At 32.8% G+C, this 20,474-nt stretch overlaps 1 protein-coding gene across 2 annotated transcripts in view; it reads left to right on the forward strand.

Moving 5' to 3' along the window:
- The window catches only part of LOC124357843 (protein mesh), a 51,645-nt gene that overhangs the window by 27,095 nt on the left and 4,076 nt on the right, over nucleotides 1-20,474 (forward strand). Inside the window, exons 12-21 of one of the 2 annotated variants that reach the window (XM_046809916.1) lie at nucleotides 2,050-2,182; nucleotides 3,608-3,755; nucleotides 4,887-5,075; nucleotides 7,857-7,994; nucleotides 8,878-9,014; nucleotides 11,149-11,305; nucleotides 13,145-13,310; nucleotides 14,892-15,043; nucleotides 16,248-16,430; nucleotides 17,396-18,986. In XM_046809916.1, the coding sequence (XP_046665872.1) occupies nucleotides 2,050-2,182; nucleotides 3,608-3,755; nucleotides 4,887-5,075; nucleotides 7,857-7,994; nucleotides 8,878-9,014; nucleotides 11,149-11,305; nucleotides 13,145-13,310; nucleotides 14,892-15,043; nucleotides 16,248-16,430; nucleotides 17,396-18,255 (2,263 nt within the window). In that variant the 3' untranslated portion in view covers nucleotides 18,256-18,986. Of the gene's footprint in view, nucleotides 1-2,049; nucleotides 2,183-3,607; nucleotides 3,756-4,886; nucleotides 5,076-7,856; nucleotides 7,995-8,877; nucleotides 9,015-11,148; nucleotides 11,306-13,144; nucleotides 13,311-14,891; nucleotides 15,044-16,247; nucleotides 16,431-17,395; nucleotides 18,987-20,474 lie in introns of those variants that run through there. The other variant, XM_046809917.1, reaches the window with a different exon arrangement.

Genomic DNA, 20,474 nt, shown 5'->3' on the forward strand with positions numbered 1-20,474 from the left:
TTTTATAGTTCCCCTAATAACATATATAAATTTCAGGTTTTATAATATGACGAAAGTACTATTTTTATTAATTGTGCTTTAGGGGTGCCTGGCAGGGGGTTGGAACTATACTAAGTGTCCGGCATCGCACATGCAGCTTTCTATCGTTGTTTAATGTTGAAATGTATAAAAACTGAGCTTTACACTATTACGAATTTAAACTGTGATTTCACTCACCTTTACTACCTGTTACCTGTCGAAGCCACCGCGACCCAGGCTCCATACTCGAGGTACGTTTATACCTGTATAGTACTCGTATACTGACAAGTTGTCAGCTTTTATGAAATAACGAATGCCTGGGCGTCGCGGGCTCTTAGACTATATCCTCTTGCCTCTAGAAAAGTTCCCTATAAAATTAAATAATATCTTAAAAGAGAAAGAATATTATTCAGAAAATGATTTTCTAATTGATGCAACCTTCATTGAATAAATTTCAAAACCAATTCAAAACTTTTTAATGTGTATTAATTATATTAATTATATAATTTTATTATATTTATTATAATATAATTATAATTATATAATTAATATTAATTATATTAATATTAATTCCACTGTATTTTATTTTATCACTCGTTATTTTTAAATGTGTTTTATATTTTATAAATTATTTTATTTTAGGATAAGAATAGCTACATCTAGCTTTATTTATTTTAATATGAATAAAGTTATAACCTGTACCTGTACCATTAAAATTTAATGTTTCACGTGTGTTTATATATGTATCATTATATGATCACTGTTTGTGTGATTAATAACGATTATTTATCAATGAATTATTAATTTTATTTATATACATATTTTTTTAGGTATATATAAGTATATTTTAAATTATATTGATGAATCACCTGTTCATTGTGGATCTTATCTACTACAATTATGTAGTGTTACGTGACAATAAATTTCTGATTTCTGATAGAATTTTTCTGCCACATGATGATGATACATACCAAAATCCTTGACGGAAGCACAGGAGGAAAAATAGGGTAGCAAACTCGTAAGTGAGCTACTACACATTCAAAATACTAATTCAGGATGTCTGAGTGGTCTAAGGTGCTACCCTCGGACGAGGGAATTGGCCCGGAAATTGTGGGTTCGATTCCGAGCTAGGTTATGGATTTTTGCTATCTGGTATACACTTATGAGAGTCACTTGTCTGGTAATGCTGGCGGGAAGGCCCACCTTAAATTAATGGTGGTTGACTTTGGTGGAAGTTGACACAATTAGTGTATTCTTGTATCATGTATCAGACACAAAACACTTTTACTTATTATTTTTTTAACCATTCAATTTGTCTTATTTTATGTTTTTCAAGGCATTTATAATTAAATAATGACTATAACAATAGCTTTTAAGAGTTTAAACGATTATTTAAACCATAATAACACCAAAGCATGAAAACCCAGTGCTGAAACTAGCACACCAAAGAGTTCAATATTAAAAACTTCAATTTTGATAAAATAACTATAGTTTACCATCTAGGTATAATGTTGTATTAAAGGACCTAGTCCACAAGGCACTCTACAATTAACCACGGTTAGGCATTACTGGAACATAGAAGTTAGTTAAAGACATACTTATTTGGTCTTAGAAATAGAAGAGAAACTAGCTATATGGGGGCATGTTTATTCAATGAGAATATTGTTCACCTGATGAGACAATGAGAAAACTTCTTCATCTAGATTACACTGCACAATTGGTGGGTAATCAGACTGAACTCCTTTGTAGCCTAGGTGTGTCTGTTGTTGACGCAAAGAGACTGTTTTGAATGGATCTCTTCAGACTCCAGATTCCAGGAATCAATCTTTTACCAGTGTCAGATTTTACACCCTCTAAGGGAAAGGTGGTGGGGGGAGGGGAAGGTGGAAGGGGAAGGGGGAAATGGAGCTTAACTCAATATTTTCATAGAAGAGAAAAATAATAAATTCAATACCATAATAATATTGTTTTTTTTTTTTACCTGTAGAAATTAAATTTGATTACGATATTTTAATCCAATTGTATGAACAGCCTGGAAGGGTCTGAACAGCAGTGTTGCTACGACAAGAACCACTACCTGATGTTGTCATATGACCAGCAGTGGGGCTCGAGACCTCGCCGCTCCCACAACCTCGGTTACCTGCCTTGGAACGAGGCCAACAAGGTTTGCAATACTCATACACTCTTATAATTCATTACAGCTGATCTAATAAATTCAATATTTTTTAAATTTAAAAAATATTTACTCACTAACTGAAAATTGTATTCTTTTGCACTCAGTTTAAATATTTTTTTATACCTATTTAACCCTTTTAGTGCTGCAGTATTCACATCGAAAAGTACTAGTGTCTGTATTGCAGGTGCTGTATATTTGATACATATCATCAAATATTATTAATAATACTGGCTGCAAATGATATTAATTTATTCCAAAAACCTAAAAGTAACAATATTTGTTTGTTTGATTGCTTGTGATAGACCGTTTATATTTCTTTCAAGTGAAATAAGAACCAGGATAATAATATTTGTATGGGCGATAATGTTTATAAGTTATCAATACTCATTGTTTTATAATAATTTTTATGTTAATATATGAAATCTGTGCTGTTTTCTCTGACCTTTAGGATGAAATGAGAAAAAACATAGTATATGACTATATACTCAAATTTTATGTGTACAAATACAGATAAAGTAAAAGTAAAAAATTGTTTTACATAAACAAATTGGTATACATATACAAATGTACTTAAATGTAAAAACATATAGTATTCTATCCTTTGAATATTAAAAACAAGATATTAGTAACAAAATATGACCTTAAATAATAAATTGGAAAATTTCTTGCCAAAACTTTACATTTTCCCATAAAATTGCTCAGCACTTTTGGTATGATAATAGGCCAGGAGCCATAGGACTAAAATGCAAGAATGTAGCCAGGAAAAAATATGGGGGTGTCCAGACAACTGATATTTTCCCTTAGTGGACAGAGAGTAAGGCTCCATTTTGTTCCTTAAACAGATCTTGATCCATTTTTTTTGTTGAGAACGATCTTTCAACAGTAAATGTCAGAAATACTGAATTATTTAAATAATAATAATCTGTTACTAAAAAAGTTTTTGAACAAATTAAAAATTTCGGGGGGTCAGGACCCCTTGGATCCCCTCATTGGCTACGTCCTTGCTAAACAGGTTCAAATATTACATAAATAATTTATTCCGAGTTCTAAAAAAGTTAAATAATAACCAGTACAGGTACCATTGTTAATGCACGGAAAGGCAGAAGTATTTTGGGGGTTTCCTTTCACAATAAACTTCCCTCTCACATATAACTTTCCACTCAATAACTCAGTGACTATTGGCTTTCACCTCTGAGTCGCAGGTGACAAAGGCTTTGTTTTATCTGAGAACCAAACTTTGAAATTCAACTCTGGTCAATTTCAACAATCCAGACTACAGCACATCTTTTGTATGTAGCGATAAATTAGCATTAAATATTACTTACATATTCAAAGTTGATGATTTTGACTGAGCTAATTAAAGGAAAAAAAGGTGTTTAGATTCAATCTACAGCTAAATTTTGTTTCTTTTAGGTACCGACACTGTCCCAGTGGTTCCATGACATGAGTCCGTTCTACTTCTGTTGTCTATGGCAAGAGGAGCAGGCCGTGGGGTGTGAGACTTACCGTTTCGAGCGTCGGCCCTCCCAGGACTGTGTGGCCTATCAACCTCCGTATGTTGGTTAGTATCCTGTGTTACCTCCACCTTCTGTGATGGCAGATCATGCACAATTGATACGTTCTTTTAACGTTTAGAAATGTATAAATGGACAAACTGCATTATTTTCCTTATTTATTTTCTTTGAAAATGAATTTTTATCAGCTGATTGACAGAATGTTTATCTGTAATTGTAAAAAGAACAATATTCGAGGTCCTAATTATTGTCACTGCTTAATTATTGTTCTACTAAAAATTCTTTGTTCACACAATGTTCCTTTTTATTCAGTGATAGATTTATGGAGGGAGAGAGGTCATGGGACAAGTGGTCATGACTCATTCCCAAATATTTTCCACACACTATATAGTTAATAGTTTGTGTTTTGTAAGAAAGTTAATACTATACTCCAAAAGTGCATAAATATTTCTTTTTAGATATCCATTTTTTTACATTTTCCAGGGAAGGGACAACCGACCCCATTTCTCATGATTCCATGGAGGTATTTTATACCTCCTAGAAACCCCGGTAGTGACCCCTCTCCAAACTCTATACTGTATCCATTCCTGCTTTCATTTATTACATTTTTAACATAGACGACCTTATTTTGGATCGGAGAATATGGGAAGACTTCTTATTTTAAAGATATTATCACTATTCATACAAATTTTAATAATTTTCTTAAATACTAAATACACTTTACAAGAAAAACTTAAACATATTCTTACATGTATTGGTTACACCTGTTTAATGAGACATCACCCATAATTCTATGACTAAAAATAAAGGGGCAAAAGTGTTTGAAATTTAACAATGATGTTACAGAGTAAAACTCAGTAATTTCTCTACAGCGAATTATTAAATAATCTGTATTATTCTATGATTTGTATCACAATAGAAGAATAAACCACTAAAAAATTAGTGATGGGAAGGAATATATATTTTGTTACATTTTTTAATTATAACAGTTTATCATCTACAGTATAGAAATAGAATGCTCTTTGGACCATGCATGACTGACAATCATTTCAAACCTCAATAGTTCCTTCAAATTCTACATAAAGTTTTAGCCCCCACAGTAGTAGATAAAGAGTGAAATGTCTCTTAAGTTTTAATTTAACATTGCTGAAATTTTTAAAAATCATTTCATTTTCTAGCAACTGTATTCGGTGACCCTCACATCATCACATTTGACGAGCTTGAGTACACATTTAACGGAAAGGGTGAATATGTGTTGGTGCACGTCAACTCTTCCAAGGCCAAGTTCGATGTCCAGGGGAGGTTCGAGCAACTACCCAACAACTTCTACGGCTCTGTCAACGCCACTCAACTCACTTCTGTAGCAGGTAACTACAAGATGATTGCTTACTTTACTATACAATAAAACTTAGCATTCCAGTCATTCAAGTAATCAGAAGTCATGTATCTCAGTGTGCTTTATAAGTTTTTTGATAGACATCTGCACACATCTAGCCACATGTTGTTTTGTTAATTCTATCGCTACTTAAGTAATGAATTGGAAGAGAGAAACTCATACATTTTTTATTGAAGTGAAAACTTCTTTAGGCGCGTTGAGCGTTTTGGTAGAGGGTAAAATCCTCGGTTCGCGTCACCGACATGCTAATGATACTAACCTGCATGAAAAAGTCAGTCTCACTGTGTTTTTTAACCGTAGACTTGGCCGCGGACTACTAACCTGCATGAAAAAGTCAGTCTCGCTGTGTTAAAACTGTCCCGGCGGAGTATGAAAACAGACTGCGAAAATCAGTGACCTTTACGGCTTCCTCTCGCGATTTAAAAGTGAAGCCAATGTCGTACAATTCTGTAAGATGCGTCAAATTAAAGCTCTTAATATTGGCAATCTATTGGTTACATTTTTAAATATTAAAAAAATTTCGAAATAATTTTGATTATTGTTTACATTTTACATAGCGTTTACAATGACAAGAAAAAAGTAGTAAGCGAGGATTTTTTTAATTTTTTGGTCAGACAAAATTTGTCAGCGAGAAAGTTGTGTGAAAATAGATGAATATTTTTTTTTGTAATTTATCATTTTTTTATTGGAAGTTTAGTTTAGCCTGTAGTAGCGTATGAAGTGATGAGTGAACGTTTCTGCCGGAACTGTAGTTGGCGCATTGGCTCACTGATACCGTATTAACTCAATAAATTAGTTTATTGTGCAATAAAAATACCTTTACGAAAGAACCAAGTTAATTTAACTAATTTATTAGTTTTAAAAATATTGTGGGTTTAATTGTTATTGCAATTATATACTTTATCCGTAGCAATAACTGTATTATTTACAACGGTGTTCAACTCACTGTTGTTCACTCGGTGTTTACTCACTTGTATTCTATGTTTAACTAACTATTAATATTGAGCATTTACAACATATTTTTATACAGATAAATGAATAATGAAAACAACGAATATATTTTTAAACATTTTTAATATTTGTACGAATATTTGTATTTAAAATTTAGCATTATTCATTTTAATTATGTTTTTAATATTTAACCTCTTCATCATGAAATGAGTATTATTACGGTATAAGATTTATCTTACTAGCGTGGTAAAATAGATTTCTAGTTATTTGATAATATTTTTTCGTGGATTTTAAAATTGGAAAATTAAAAACGCGTCACATTTACAATTACAGATGTACTGCTACTATAACGTATTGTTAATTACTCTCAACTTAATAGTTCCGTTTTCACTTCTATCGGCAGTCCCACGACTGCTACTGTTTTTTTTTTTAAAACAGGATTTGTTTGGTTTATGAAGATTTTCTTGTGCAGTTACTCATTCACAGGTTTTAGTATCAAAAATTCGTTCTTTCACAAATTGGCAGCAACTCTTTAAAACTGAAAAAGTTTTAAAATTTAATTACTAAGAATTTTTTTCACATAGTCTAAGCTGGATAATTTAGATGATGAAACAACATTGTCAACTCCTTAATGGTTCCAGTACTTTTGACTTAACATTTTGGTTACCCACCTTCTAATCTAATGCTAGTTTATCTACATGTTCTAACAATGAAGAAAATAGTGACAACTTTGTGATTTGAGTGTAAGAGAGAAGGCCACATTTGAAAAGATAGAAATAGATGGCAGTAGAAACCTTTAGATCAAAGTAAAAGTGTATTCTACTGTGTGGGAGAGGTATTTCAATATTTTGAAGATACATAAATAGAGGTTATAGAAATCTAGTTATATCCATCCTTCATTCCTCCATTAAAGTGGGAGAGTGTGCTTGAAGTTTGGGACAGAAGAGGACTTTGGAGAGGGGCAGTGTGAAAATTTCAATTTTAGAGTTCACAACAGATTTGTTTTCACAACTAATAATCTTCCTTAGATTCATAAATATTATTAATATTTTTTTTAGTTTGCTTTGTATAGTAGAGGAACGTAAAATCGTAATCACAGAAGTTACCTTCACGAACAATTAGAGTGCCCAAAACATAGAAACGTAATCTTAATTCAGAGGCAGACCTTTTGACATATGCCTGAATGTTACATTATGATTTTTTATGATTCGTCAACATAACGTGGTGCTAATTTTTATTGTGTGGGTGCTATTAGGTTTTAGTTAAAAAACTGAATTCTACACGTCTTGCACTTTGCTTTGTGACAATTTTAATGGTTTTTATTTTATGTGTGATGTGCCCTTATTGGGTCCTCAATTCAGTGGCGTATATAGGAAATTATTTCAAGGGGTTTAATTCTGGGTGGTTTAGGAAGTATAAAATTCCTTCTAAAAATAAAGGCTCACGAATATTTCTACTGGAGATTTCTGAGCTTTAAGGCCTCATAAATGTGTTTACCAGAAACTTAAAACAAACTACTAGGTGCAATTTTCAATGTATGTCTTACAAAATTTCGGGGGCAGGGGGGGGGACTTAAATCCTCCCTTATGTTTGCTCAATACTCAAATTAGTAGTAAATTATATTGATTAGACATGTATGAAATGTCCTTTGATCTTTTATAAATGCCTTTAATTATTAAGATAATAATTTAATCATGAAGTTTCTTCATGACATTTTATATTTTTTCTCCAAAACCTTCTTTTTAGTTATACCTTTGGCTTGTTGTCTCACAATTGTCTAAGTCTGGTCTACTCTGTGCAGCACGGGACAACACCTCAGCAGTGATCGAAGTGCGACTGAGGCCCACTATCGCGCAGTGGCGCTATCGGTTAGATGTGTTCGCGGACAAGCGCAGGGTCTACTTCGACCGTCCGTCTCTCAGGGTGCAACACTTCCCAGGTAACCTCCTCTACATGTAAGAAAAGAATCAGCAGGGTAGATTTGGTACAAGTATTCATAGATCACCCAGTACAGTTCATTTTTGGCCAGTTTATATTTCCAGTACAAAAAAAACTGATGTTATCACTTCATATCTGGCTAACTCAGTGGATACCCAGAGTGCATGTCACTAATATCTCTGTATAATTCTTTTGTATAGTTAAGTATACCAAGTGTCTGAACTTGTATAGAGCATTATTTTAATTTATCAATTTTTGCATAGCATAATATTCTTATTTAAAGCATTCTATTCCTTTGTACTGAAATGTATTGTATTTTTTTTAGTTTCATAAAATTTCAAAATAGCTATGAGGATATTGCATCTTTGGCTATTGTATATATAATTGAAATAAATAAATAAATAAGAAATAAATGTTGTAATAAAAAAAGAACTAGAACTGTTAAGATAATTTTAACCCTAACAAATATTGAATTTTATATTGTAAAAATATTTATTGAAATGGCAAAAGGATAATTTACAGACAAGTGAGCCTGAATTATTCATTAGTTTCAAATAGTAGAAACTAATACAGATAGTTTCAATTTTTAATAATATAATATTACCATTTATTTTTATATAATAGGTATATACAACATTTCCATTACTAAATTTCATACTCAAAACCTTTCAATTTGTTTTAGTTTTGTGTTGACACTTAAAATGATTGGGTCATTTTAATGAGCTTTAGAATGTATTATTAATCTGCAAAGTAAAGTATAAATATATTTGTCCAAATACCTCAAAGGTCTCTTATTAATAGAATCAGAAGAATTGAAAAGATGTTTAATTTAAAGTCAGAAATTAGGCGAGACAAGAGAACGAATCAAAGTATTTTTTATGCAGGTGTGACCATCTACCAGCCGTCCTACATCCTGAACCAGTCCCAGATAGTGATCATGTTCCAGTCTGGAGCTGGTGTGGAGGTGGTGGAGAACAAGGGCTACATGGCTGCAAGAGTGTACCTGCCTTGGACCTTCATTGTGAGTCCCTTCTCACTGCAAGCTATTTATAAGTTACCAATTTTTGTAGTTTAAAATTGCTCAGCCTCAACAAAGCAATTCAAATGCACAAATGTATTTATTTACTACAAATAAATTAAATACACATATTTTTAACTAGTTCACACCAATGTAGGCCATTTATAGTTTACGTGCAACTGTATGGGCCACTATAGGAACACTATGGCAGAAATAATTTTATATTATACCTTTCTAATATGGAAGAACGTAGCCAGGAAAAAAATTTGGGAGGTTCAGACAACTGTTATTTTTCCGTATTGGACAGAGAGTAAGACCCCATTTTGTTCCTTAAAAAGTTCTTGACTCGTTTCTTTGTTGAGAATTATCTTTCAGTAGTACATGTCAGTAATACTGAATTATTTAAATAATAATAATCATTTACAAAAAAAAATGGAAAAAATAAAAATTTGGGGGGTCCTGACCCCTTGGACCTCCTCGCTGGGTACGTCCTTGCTGGTATGAATCATTTATAGCTCAAAATAAAAAAGGTAAAAAATTTAGAGAATAAATATTTTTCCAACAGAACTATGCTAATACCTTACAAAAACTAATCAAAAGAAATAGTTTTGGAACATAAAAATACATTTTGGTTTTTACACATTTTATTATGTACATTATACCCATAACGTACTAATAAGCCATTGGTATCTACTTTTTAATGTTAAAAAATAAATTTCTTGTTCTCTTAGGACATGAAGCTTATAACTTGCACTTAGTCCTGTAAGAACCTTAGTGCTGCTTCCGGAGTGACAGGATATTCAGGATGGGTAAGGTTAGGAGGTAGGGGCCACCTCCTATTGAGAATCCATAAGGAAGAATTAGGGCACTAATCTCAAAGTCATGTCCCCCCAGAAGAAGGGGAGGCCAGCACTGAACCAGCCTCTCTAGTCAAAGCAGGCAGGGGTTGGCATACCCTTATTGAGGCTAGAACCTCTGATAGTTAGGGAATGAACCCCACCAAACTCCAACAGTCATCTCCCGCAGTAGACTAGACCTATCGAATTACTCTTGCACCCCAGAATCTCGAGGTACATTTGCGGTTAGTGATGTACCGCTCCTGGACATTCATAAGGTTGCCCAAATTTAAGTGACACATCGGTTTTTGCTGTGCCCACTGGTAGGTTCAACTGGAAGGTATAAACCAGCCAGAAGTGATAAAAAAAATGTTAGTGTTTATAATGAAATAAATACTCAACATTTTAATTTAAGTAGAATAAACAAGAAAAATATCCAACAACTGCTAATACCACCTGATTTCCCCTACCAACATTAAGGTGGAGAATGATTTTACTGGGAAGAAATACGGCTGGGGTTTTCAGTCATTTACCCTTGTCCATAACAGTCAAGGATAAGGTGAATCTTTCATTGAAGGTTCCAAGAACAGATGGATCTCCCAGTTGGAGTGGGTGGATCTCTCTTAGTGGTAAAGGCTGTTGCTAGTAAGTAGTAGTGGTAAACACGAGGGGGTACCTCCTCCTATTACCTTTAAATGAAGGAGTCTTGAACAGAGCTAGCCTTCCAAGGTTACATGACCGAGATAAAGAGCTCGCTATTCCTCCTCAACAGGAGGCACTCCTATCACCAATTTTAACCGTCCTTAAAATCTTATCACTCCGAAAGTAAGTGCAAAGATCCTTTTAGGACTAACTGCGAGAGGAGTTTCCTCAGCTTCTTGTCTTAAGAGGAAAGAGTATTCTTGTTCTTCAATATATAATTGATGCAACTATGTGTTTAAAGACATTCCTGGATTAGGCAAAACCCTAGAAGGGAAAAAAATTATTGTGTCAGTTATATTTTTATTCTCATTATTTTATTGTAATGTCTAAAATTCAGAAAAGCCATGGATTAGTTAAAGCTCTTCAAAAGTGAAAAAAATGATTGTGTACATTTAATAATGGTGCACAAAAGAGATTAGTTTTCAGAAATATAAAAAAGACAGAGATCTCACTAGAACAAATTTTTATAGTACTATCTGATGGTAAGTTATAATACTACCAATTCTCTTGACTGACTTCAGTTATTTACCTCAGTAATACGTCTACGTAAATGCTTTTTCCATTGAGTTGAGGAACTAATAATCCTTGTATTTTCTCAGGGACAGACATCTGGATTGTTTGGAGTGTGGGACTTCAATGCAGCAGATGATCTAACGGACTCCAACAATATGTCGTACCCAGTGACCTGGGGGCCTGGCTTTACCAACAAACAGCCCCTCAACTCTTTCCAGTCCGTCTACCAGTTTGCTAACTCCTGTATGTACCTACTGATCGGAGTAGCTCTAAATTTTACGTTAATTACACCATTGTATCTGTCAACTGGGTGGCACAAAAAGTATGATCAGATTTGAACTGTGGTAGAGGTGCAGGAAAAGGGTAAGTGATGGTCATTGGCCATCATGTAGGGGGTCATAATAACCAGTTTACTCAGAGATGGCGCAGTTAAAAGTTGAACATCGTGTTTTCACTGTGGGGAATTTTTTGACACTCTTTTCTTAACTATACAATAGCTATTTCAGCAATGTGGTACATTATGAACAGATCTGTGATCAGTGATCACAGATTACAGATCAATCAGAATATGTACATATGATTTTGGATGACTTAACGTGTACGCAAGATGATCTAAATGACACCAACAAAGTGAAAGTTATGGAGAATTTCAAAGAGAGGTTTCGAATGACTATTAATGAAGAAGGTATCTTCCCAAAGTTATTTTGCGTTAGTGAATAAACAGTGTTTTATCTGATTTTCTGTAATTGTTTAAATATAGATTCTGTAAACATAAATAGATAAAAATTACAGAATCTATACTTATTTCAAAAACATCCTATATTGTAATAATTTTCTCTTTTGAATATGTATAAAATACAAAATATTTTATTCTTACAATAATGATTGAGAAATCAAAAAATGTGAATAAAGAAAATATGATTCACTAGGAAAATTATTTCAATAACAATTATTCAGTTAATACATTATGGTATGTTATAACATAACATGATAACTTATAACATAAACAGAGTATGAAATTTAATGCACACCACTCCAGTTTCTGCCATAAGTCAAAAGTAAGCCTTGTACCATTTTATGAACTTGTAGCATATTTTGAAGTATTTATGATTTGTTGCTACCAAAAATTAATCAAGTAATTCAAGATTCATCAAGATTTTATTCATCATTAAATATATAGTGTTGCAATAGATTTCGTCAATAGCAATATAACACAATTTTACCTTTTCATCACGTGTTGCATTCTGTTCTGTTGTCTCTATGTGTGTGTGTGTGTGTGTGTGTGTGTGTGTATGTATTTTTTACTACTATATTTAAGTAAAAATTAAAATAAATATAGAATATAATTATAAATAGTGTATAATTAAATGTTGCAAAATTTATGATGGCAAGAACATAACAGATTAAAAAGACTCATACATTCACAAATAAATAGGTAGACAGAGTTAACAACATTTACACCACAAAATTAAAAACAATAAAAACAGGTAAAATTAAATAAATGTTGTACAACAGTTTATATAATATATACATACAGACATGATCAATTGTTATAACATTTATAATAGCAAAAGAACGTAAATTATGAACAGATTAAAAGACATACATTAACAAATAAATAATTAGACTACAGTTAAGAACATTTAAACAATAAACTAACAAAATTTAAAACAATTAATAGCCTATATACATCACATACAACATTTATAAAAAGACATACATCTATATATATCTAATCTGATTTAGCCTCCAATTCAAAATTAGTAAAAGATTTTTTTATTTGCCATGATTTGTAGCTAGATAGCTTGTAGAATACTTGTTCTTTTAACCATTTTTTCAAGCAATTTTTGAATTTATTAACAGTAACAGTGTGAGTAGATTGTGGCAATTTGTTGAATAATCTTTTCATGCAAAATATTATGTTGTTGTTTGTTTTTGTAAGTCTAGCAGGTAGTAAATCCAGGACATAATTATTTCTTGTGTTATGATTATGTATTTACAGTGCTGAGTAGCTATGAAATGTGATTCTACCATAATTCAATTAAAGGAGCGGTAATAATGATAAATACTTTGTCATTGAAGGGAGGTTGGAGGACAAAGAGGTGAATACCGTCGGCAGTTCACTGTTTATCCACGAGTACACTCGCACTGCCAGCTACTATGCCGACCCCTCCTTCGTGCCGGATATGAACTCCGTTCTCACCCAAATGTACACGACCAACACCCAGAACCAGAACTACGACCCCAGGTGAGTTTCTAGTAACTTGTCAGATTTTTTTCTGTGGAAGTTTGGATCTTAGCTGTGGGAATGCTTGTCAAATTATGTTATATTATGGGAACTAGGGCAAGAATACAGGAATTCTGTTAGTTCCTCAGTGATTAGGAACAGTCACCCACATCCATCCATTCCCCAGTATCAGGTTATATCAACGAGGACGTAGCCAGCGAGGGGGTCCAAGGGGTTTTGACCCCCCAATTTTCAATTACCTTTTTTAGTAAAAGATTATTATTATTTAAATAATTCAGTATTACTGTCATGTACTGCTGAAAGATCGTTCTCAAAAAAAAACGGGCCAACAACTTTCTAAGGAACAAAATGGGGCCTCACTCTCTGTCCACTACGGGAAAATATCAAGTTGCCTGGTGCCCCCCACATTTTTGCTGGACACTTTCTTGGGTTTATATAACTGAAAATTATCTCTAATTGTAGCCTAGATACAATCTGATGGTAAGATTTTCCAAACCAAGACACACTTTTCGAGTAGTAATGCCTGTAGTTGGTAAATAAAATTATCCTTCAAATTGATTATGCTTATGTGTATAGAAGGTTCAAATATGCTATTGGATTTAGGGATCTTCTAGTGAAATTTTAAGAGTACGGTATTTAGACTCCAAAAGAGGATTGTTTACACTATTTCAGGATCTGGTCATCGTGCTCACTGTAAACTTTTTTCAACAATTGAATTTCCTCTTTCTTCCAAGTATCTACATACTTAAAGTTTTAACTTTCTTTAAAAATAACCCCCATCTTTTTGCAGAAAATGCCTTTAATCGTTAGTAAAATACCGGCCGCAAAGTTAACATGGCCTACCTGATCCAAATATATAAACTTCTTGAGAAGGTTCTATAATACACTGCGTTCTATAACGTACTGCCTCAGCACCTGAAAAACCTGTCCAACTCAAAAAATTTGTGAAAAACAGCTAAAACCATTTTTCTATAGAGATATCCATATTCCTGTCAGTTTGCATCAACATCTGAATTATACCAAGTGACCTTTAAGGACTTTATTTGATTGCTCTTATTTTAATACGTGACTTATTTAATATAAAATTCTATTATTACCAAAATACATGACTTCTATCCTGATGTGTGAGACACAGAGTACTACACAGTCCATTCATGATTGTTGGTGTGAGCCTCTGGGGTTGCTACCATTTGGGAAGAGAAACCTGGGTGGAGGTGGATGATTAAAGGAATTGCTGATTGTGGTTGATTGTCAAATGAAAAGAGAAACAAAATTTACCAAATCAGCATTGTAATCTCTGCCTCAAATGTGATTAATTGTTTCAAAATTATTGCTCTCTTACTATGTAAAAAAAAAAACAAGTTGTGTTTGAACCTAAACAAAGTTTAAAATAAAAGTTTATCTTTTTAGTTACATCTACATTAATTACCAAAGTTGAAAGGTTTTTGATATTGAAAAAATCCAAGGATGAAGTTTGTAAGGATGGTACTCATTACTAATGTGCAGAGAATGTAAAAGCTCTGAAAGCCCTTATGCTCAAAGTGTTCATGGAACTCTGAGTCTTATGCTTGTACTTTGCAGAGCTGCTGATGCACAAAAAGCCAAGGACCTCTGTGGAGATTCGTTCCAGTGCCAGTACGATTACTTCCTGTCTCTCAACCGAGACTTGGCTTTCTACACCCTCATCTATCAGTCCAACTTCCTCCAGATCCGCTCCCAGGTCAAGCAGAGAGGTCAGTCCTTGTTGATGTTTGCTTGATATGATAAGTACAATAGAGTGAAACTTAAGAGAGCAGCTGATATAATAGCACTTCTCAGTAAAATTACTAAAATATGAATCTTAACACATTTTCCACAATCAGAACCAAGGTGTTATTGATATTTAATGAGTTTTAAAAACTCTTTTAGTGATTTCATAGATGGAGATTGTCTCAAGGGGTGCACATGGTACATATTGTAGTTGTATCCAAGAAAATAAAATGATAATACTCTTATAGAAGAAAGGTACATTTTTTGCAATATAAGTATTTTTATTCTCTAAGGGATGAACAATTAAATTGTTTAATGACAAAATAGAGAATATTCTGACTCTATTAAAAAAAATTTCTTCCGTAGCAGATAGAGAAGTTAATTATATGAGTATAACATACATTCTCCCTCAATTTGTTTAAAAATTATAACTGTATCTCATAATTTAGACAATTAAAGATAACTCAAATAAAAAAAAAAAAAACCAGTAATGGTTGTGAAGGAAACAGGAGGTTTCTGGGCATTTGCCACTGTTCAGTGATACAATACAATCTGTAACACTACATTTCGAGTGCTGCAATCTGATCTCTTCTTCAGCTGAATAACTAACCTAGCACATCATTACAATCTAGGTTAAAATAAACAAATCATACCAGAGCGTTGTGACACGCATAAGTCAGGAATTACAACCACCATGTTTTGTGTTAACTTCACTAACTCTAAAACATACACTTAATAAAAACAAAACACAACACTGATTATTAAAACTGAACTACAGAATACAGGACATAATAGGTCTGCATTCGCTGACCAATCACCTACAACTGTCATATGTATTCTGCTGTTCAATCCTTCCATCATCAAAAACAAACTTCAGTAATAGTTAATAAGAGGTTTTCTCATTTTAAAACTGTTGAAAAATCTCAAGGATTGCATCTATTACAGTAAAAGAATTTGCTTATGGCACTAATATTATTTTTACATGTCCGATTTAACCTTTTTTTACGGTACTGTTTACTTTCTATAAAACTAAAACTGCAGACAATAAATGAAAATAATTAAATGTATTTTTTTTATAAACAGATTTATTCCTATCATCTTCAGGAGCATGATTGATGTGTAAAATAATACAATACTACAAAGAGTTTTTTTTTGCTCCTTTATCACCTGATTCAACTCTGCTTTCAGTGATAACGTGTGGAATCCTGGAGACCCCTAGGTTCGGTAGGAAGAGTAACTTCTTCTTCACTCCTGGCACCAAGGTGACCTTCGAGTGTAACCAGGATTTTGTGTTGGTGGGAGACCAGAGACGCACCTGTACAGCACAAGGGCAGTGGGATGTGCCTGTCTACGGCTACACAGAGTGCCTACGTGAGTATGACATTCATCAATTTTCCTTGTCTGAAATGTCTTGCAATCTTCTAAGGAGCATGACTTGAATTACACGTAATGGCCATTCAGTAATGCTCATGAGTCATTAGTTACCCAGGAAGGTTAATAGTAAAGCATTCAGATGCTATACATAGCAGCAGGGATGAACGATTGTGAGATATTCTTGGTTGTTGAAATCTTTCAAGAGTTTTGATTGTATGTTTTATAACCTAAATGTTTATATCAACATTTTTGCTTCTGTTAGATTTGGTTTAAGTCTTCTATCTGCTACTCTGTTAAAAATCTTTAAAAATCCAAACAAAACCAATATTTAGCATTTTAAATGTATACACAACATTACAACTTTTTAGACGATTAGTTCTGTATAACTCAAAAACCAAGATGTCTTGTACAACTTTTATCTTCCTTTGACTTTGGATTTTGTTCTTTATGCTCATTTTATTAAGCTAATGGCATACAAACAATAGCTATGCATGCAGCTTTTTCAGATTGATTTTTCATAAATAATTAATATTATATAGTACTATGAATAATATTCTGTTGAAAAGAATTATTTTGCAGCCATATTTAACATTTATTTGAAGTTATTACCAAGTTAAATATATTTATACTTGTACATTTAGCTAACCATAATATGTCACCACCCAGTTTTTATAGCTTCTTATTTCAATTGCCAATGATTTAACATTAATTATTTTACTTTACAGGCCTACTGAACATATTTCTTGCAAAGGTCAATTTATTTCAGTGCATGGTATTGTTAATTAATATTCTACACTCCTACACCTTTCATACTCAAGTGAAATGTCTGAATATGAATATAAAACACGTAATTGAGCATCTTTAGCAAAAGAACAAATAAATTCTGTAACTTAGGCTTTATTTTAGTTTTCAGTAAAATAATTAAAATATGAGCTCATAATAAACCTGTGTTTTATGTATAGGGATGGTGGAGTACGACATACGAAACATACTAAAGACTGCAGCTATAATCCTGCTGATTCTGTTACCATTGTTAATCGCGCTGTGTTGTTGCCTGAACGTCCTCGTGCGTAAATGGCGTGGTGATGGTTCAGCTGCATCTTGGCGGTATCTGAACTCCCTCGACAAGCCCCGGCGGCCCTCAGTATCCAAGGCAGAAAGCACTCCCCTTAGGTCTGCCGCAACCCTTGTAGATGCCGATAGTGGTCTTGGGGTCTCTAACCCACCACGGCGGACACAAGCCACCAATCTGATGGCCACTGCTCCCCCCGTCAGACCTAAAGAGGACCCCGATCATGCCCTAGACGGTGTTTATTACACCAACGAACCCCTCCCTGGAAAGCCAAACGTAGATTTTGAAGATAAAATTTGGGACTTTGATGATGATGATGTGTTCAAAAGTAAATCAAATAGTTCACTCTCTTCTCCTTTGAGTGGGAGAGACAAAGAGACCCCTACAGAACCCCGAGTCCCACAATATGCTCCCATCATCAAGCCTGCCAATACCCCAGCACCCATCCTCAGGACCCCAAGCCCCCCAGAACTCCCAAAAACCCTCCCTCCAAGTCCCTCCCAGATACCAAAAGATTTCCCTCCCGTCAGAAGCCTCACTTTCGCCAACCCTCCACCTCCACCTTCAGTACCCCCACCGCAGTCCCCCACCAGGCGTCTCCCACCACCTCTGATCCCCACACCCACCAGAAACCCCTCCCAATCCAGTACTACATCATCTGCTAAAACTCCTTCTCCCATTTCAAGTAATGCTAGTGCCTCTGTTAACGGAGTTAGAGTCAATAAAAACAGCATTTCTACTGCTATTTAACTATATAATTCTACTTTACAGGATTTGTAATTAATTTTAACCTCATGTTTATAGTTTTTAAAGCGTTATCTCATTTTAAATGTTATAATTTAAATATTTTTATTTTAAATAATATTGATTTTCTTATATTTTAAAAGTATTTTTTAAGAAAACTATTTTTAATATACATTTATGTTATTTACTGTTTTATGTTCATTATTAGTACACTCTTTATAAATTACATTATTAACTAACATTAAAGCAAGTGTGGTTAAATGTTTTTTACAATATTCGAAAAAGACATACGGTATTCACATTTGAACTAAAAAAATTCTGTTTTCTCATTATGTACCTGAGACACTGCCTGCATCCCACAGTATTGATATTTTAACATGTTTAAATGTTACATTTGAATTATTGTTTGAACACATTGTTATTGTTTAATATATAGTTTATATTTTTGTTTCTATTGTTAGTCAAGTTTAGTTGAATTAGAATAGATATTGGTTTTGTAATAAAAACCCGTTGTATGTCCTGTAAAGACAATTTAAAATTTTCTATTCCACAATGGCGTTTGGCTTTCCTGAAAATTTGAAAATATTCCAAATTCCTGAATTGTTCAATCTAGTTTGATGAGCAGACCTCAAAGTTTTTATATTCCAGTTCATCCTTGTGGAATGGAAAATTTTTCTTGTCTATTGTTAGCATGTTTGTATTTTGCTAATTAAAATAAAATTTTTCATTCCACAATGGATCTTTTGTTTTATTTTTACAACCCCAAAATTTCTAATTTTGTCATTACCTACTTTAACAAAAATACTAAATTCATGGCCTTTTTAGTACAGTTAGCTCTTGAGGTTTTGTTATTTTTAATGTCCCTCAATACAGAAAAAATCATTTACTTTTTTTTTAATTACTTTATGAGGATTTATGGGCATTTAAAGCAGAAAGTTTGACAAATTTTAAAATGTGTCCCAAGGAAAACAACAAGACAAGATTGTGAATTTTGTGTAGATGTATACAAAATTAACCTACTAACCCCATGGCATTACTTATCAAAACTTTCTGTATAACTTCACTGAACATAACCCCAAAAGCCCAAATCTACTCCCGTTCAAAAGGTTTTATATATATATATATATATATCTCTTATATATATATATATATATATCTTATCTGATCTGTTGATATATATATATATTAATATATATATATATATATATATATATATATATATATATATATATATTGCTAAGTAAATATATATATCTGCTACATAACGCAGCTCGTGGAAACAATGAAATTTGGTACAAAAATTTATCTTATCAATATCTTGTCTAAGTTCACTGGCCAGCTTGGTACACCATTTCTTTCTATTGTGGCAGTCATTCAAGCTTTAAAAAACAACTCCATTATTTACAGATATGGAAAATAAAGAAAGGTGTTCTGGAATGTTTATAACATTTCCTCAAATTTTCGTTATAACAAAATAATTTGTTTGTTCCTCAAACCGTTTTTAAGGTATTGAGTAAATATAAATTCTATGGGAAAAAATTAATAATATTTCGGTTTTCACAAAATTCACTTCTTTCTAATGAACCAAGAAGTCAACAAATAATTTTATATTCAATATATGTACAGGTGTATAACCTGTACATTATTATTTTATTTAACACATTACTGTACTTGAAATTCATGTAATAAGGAATTTGACAATTTACTACATTGATATACAATGAATAGAGTCAAAAACAAGTGAAATCAGTGATAAAAACACACTACTAACTATTTCTGAACCTACCCCCTTAATTATCTTTTACTGATAAGGAAATTTAGGAATAGGAAGGACTATTTTCAGCACATGTTATAAAAAAAATCACATTTCCTATAACCAGTCATAACCATAATGCTTGACATGTTTTGTAATAATCTGTACGTAACTGATTGAACTTTTGATTTCTAGATTGAAGAGCCATTACCCTATTTATTACTCCACAGAGAAGGACTGTTGCAAATATCATCACAAAAATAAATAAATGCCCCTTCCTTATTCAACAGTTAACACACAGTTGTTCAAATCCACTCTAAGGGAGTTCACAGTAAAACATTATAAAATTTTGGTGATGAATCAATTGTGTAGAAATTATTAAGTGTGAAAAATAAAATTTTGAGAAAATTTTAAGAACAACCCTTTTTATTACATGATTTTAAGGCAATCCAGCCAAGATTCCTCCAAGCTG

This window comes from Homalodisca vitripennis, chromosome 3 (genome assembly GCF_021130785.1).
Source record: "Homalodisca vitripennis isolate AUS2020 chromosome 3, UT_GWSS_2.1, whole genome shotgun sequence".
NCBI lineage: Eukaryota > Metazoa > Arthropoda > Insecta > Hemiptera > Cicadellidae > Homalodisca > Homalodisca vitripennis.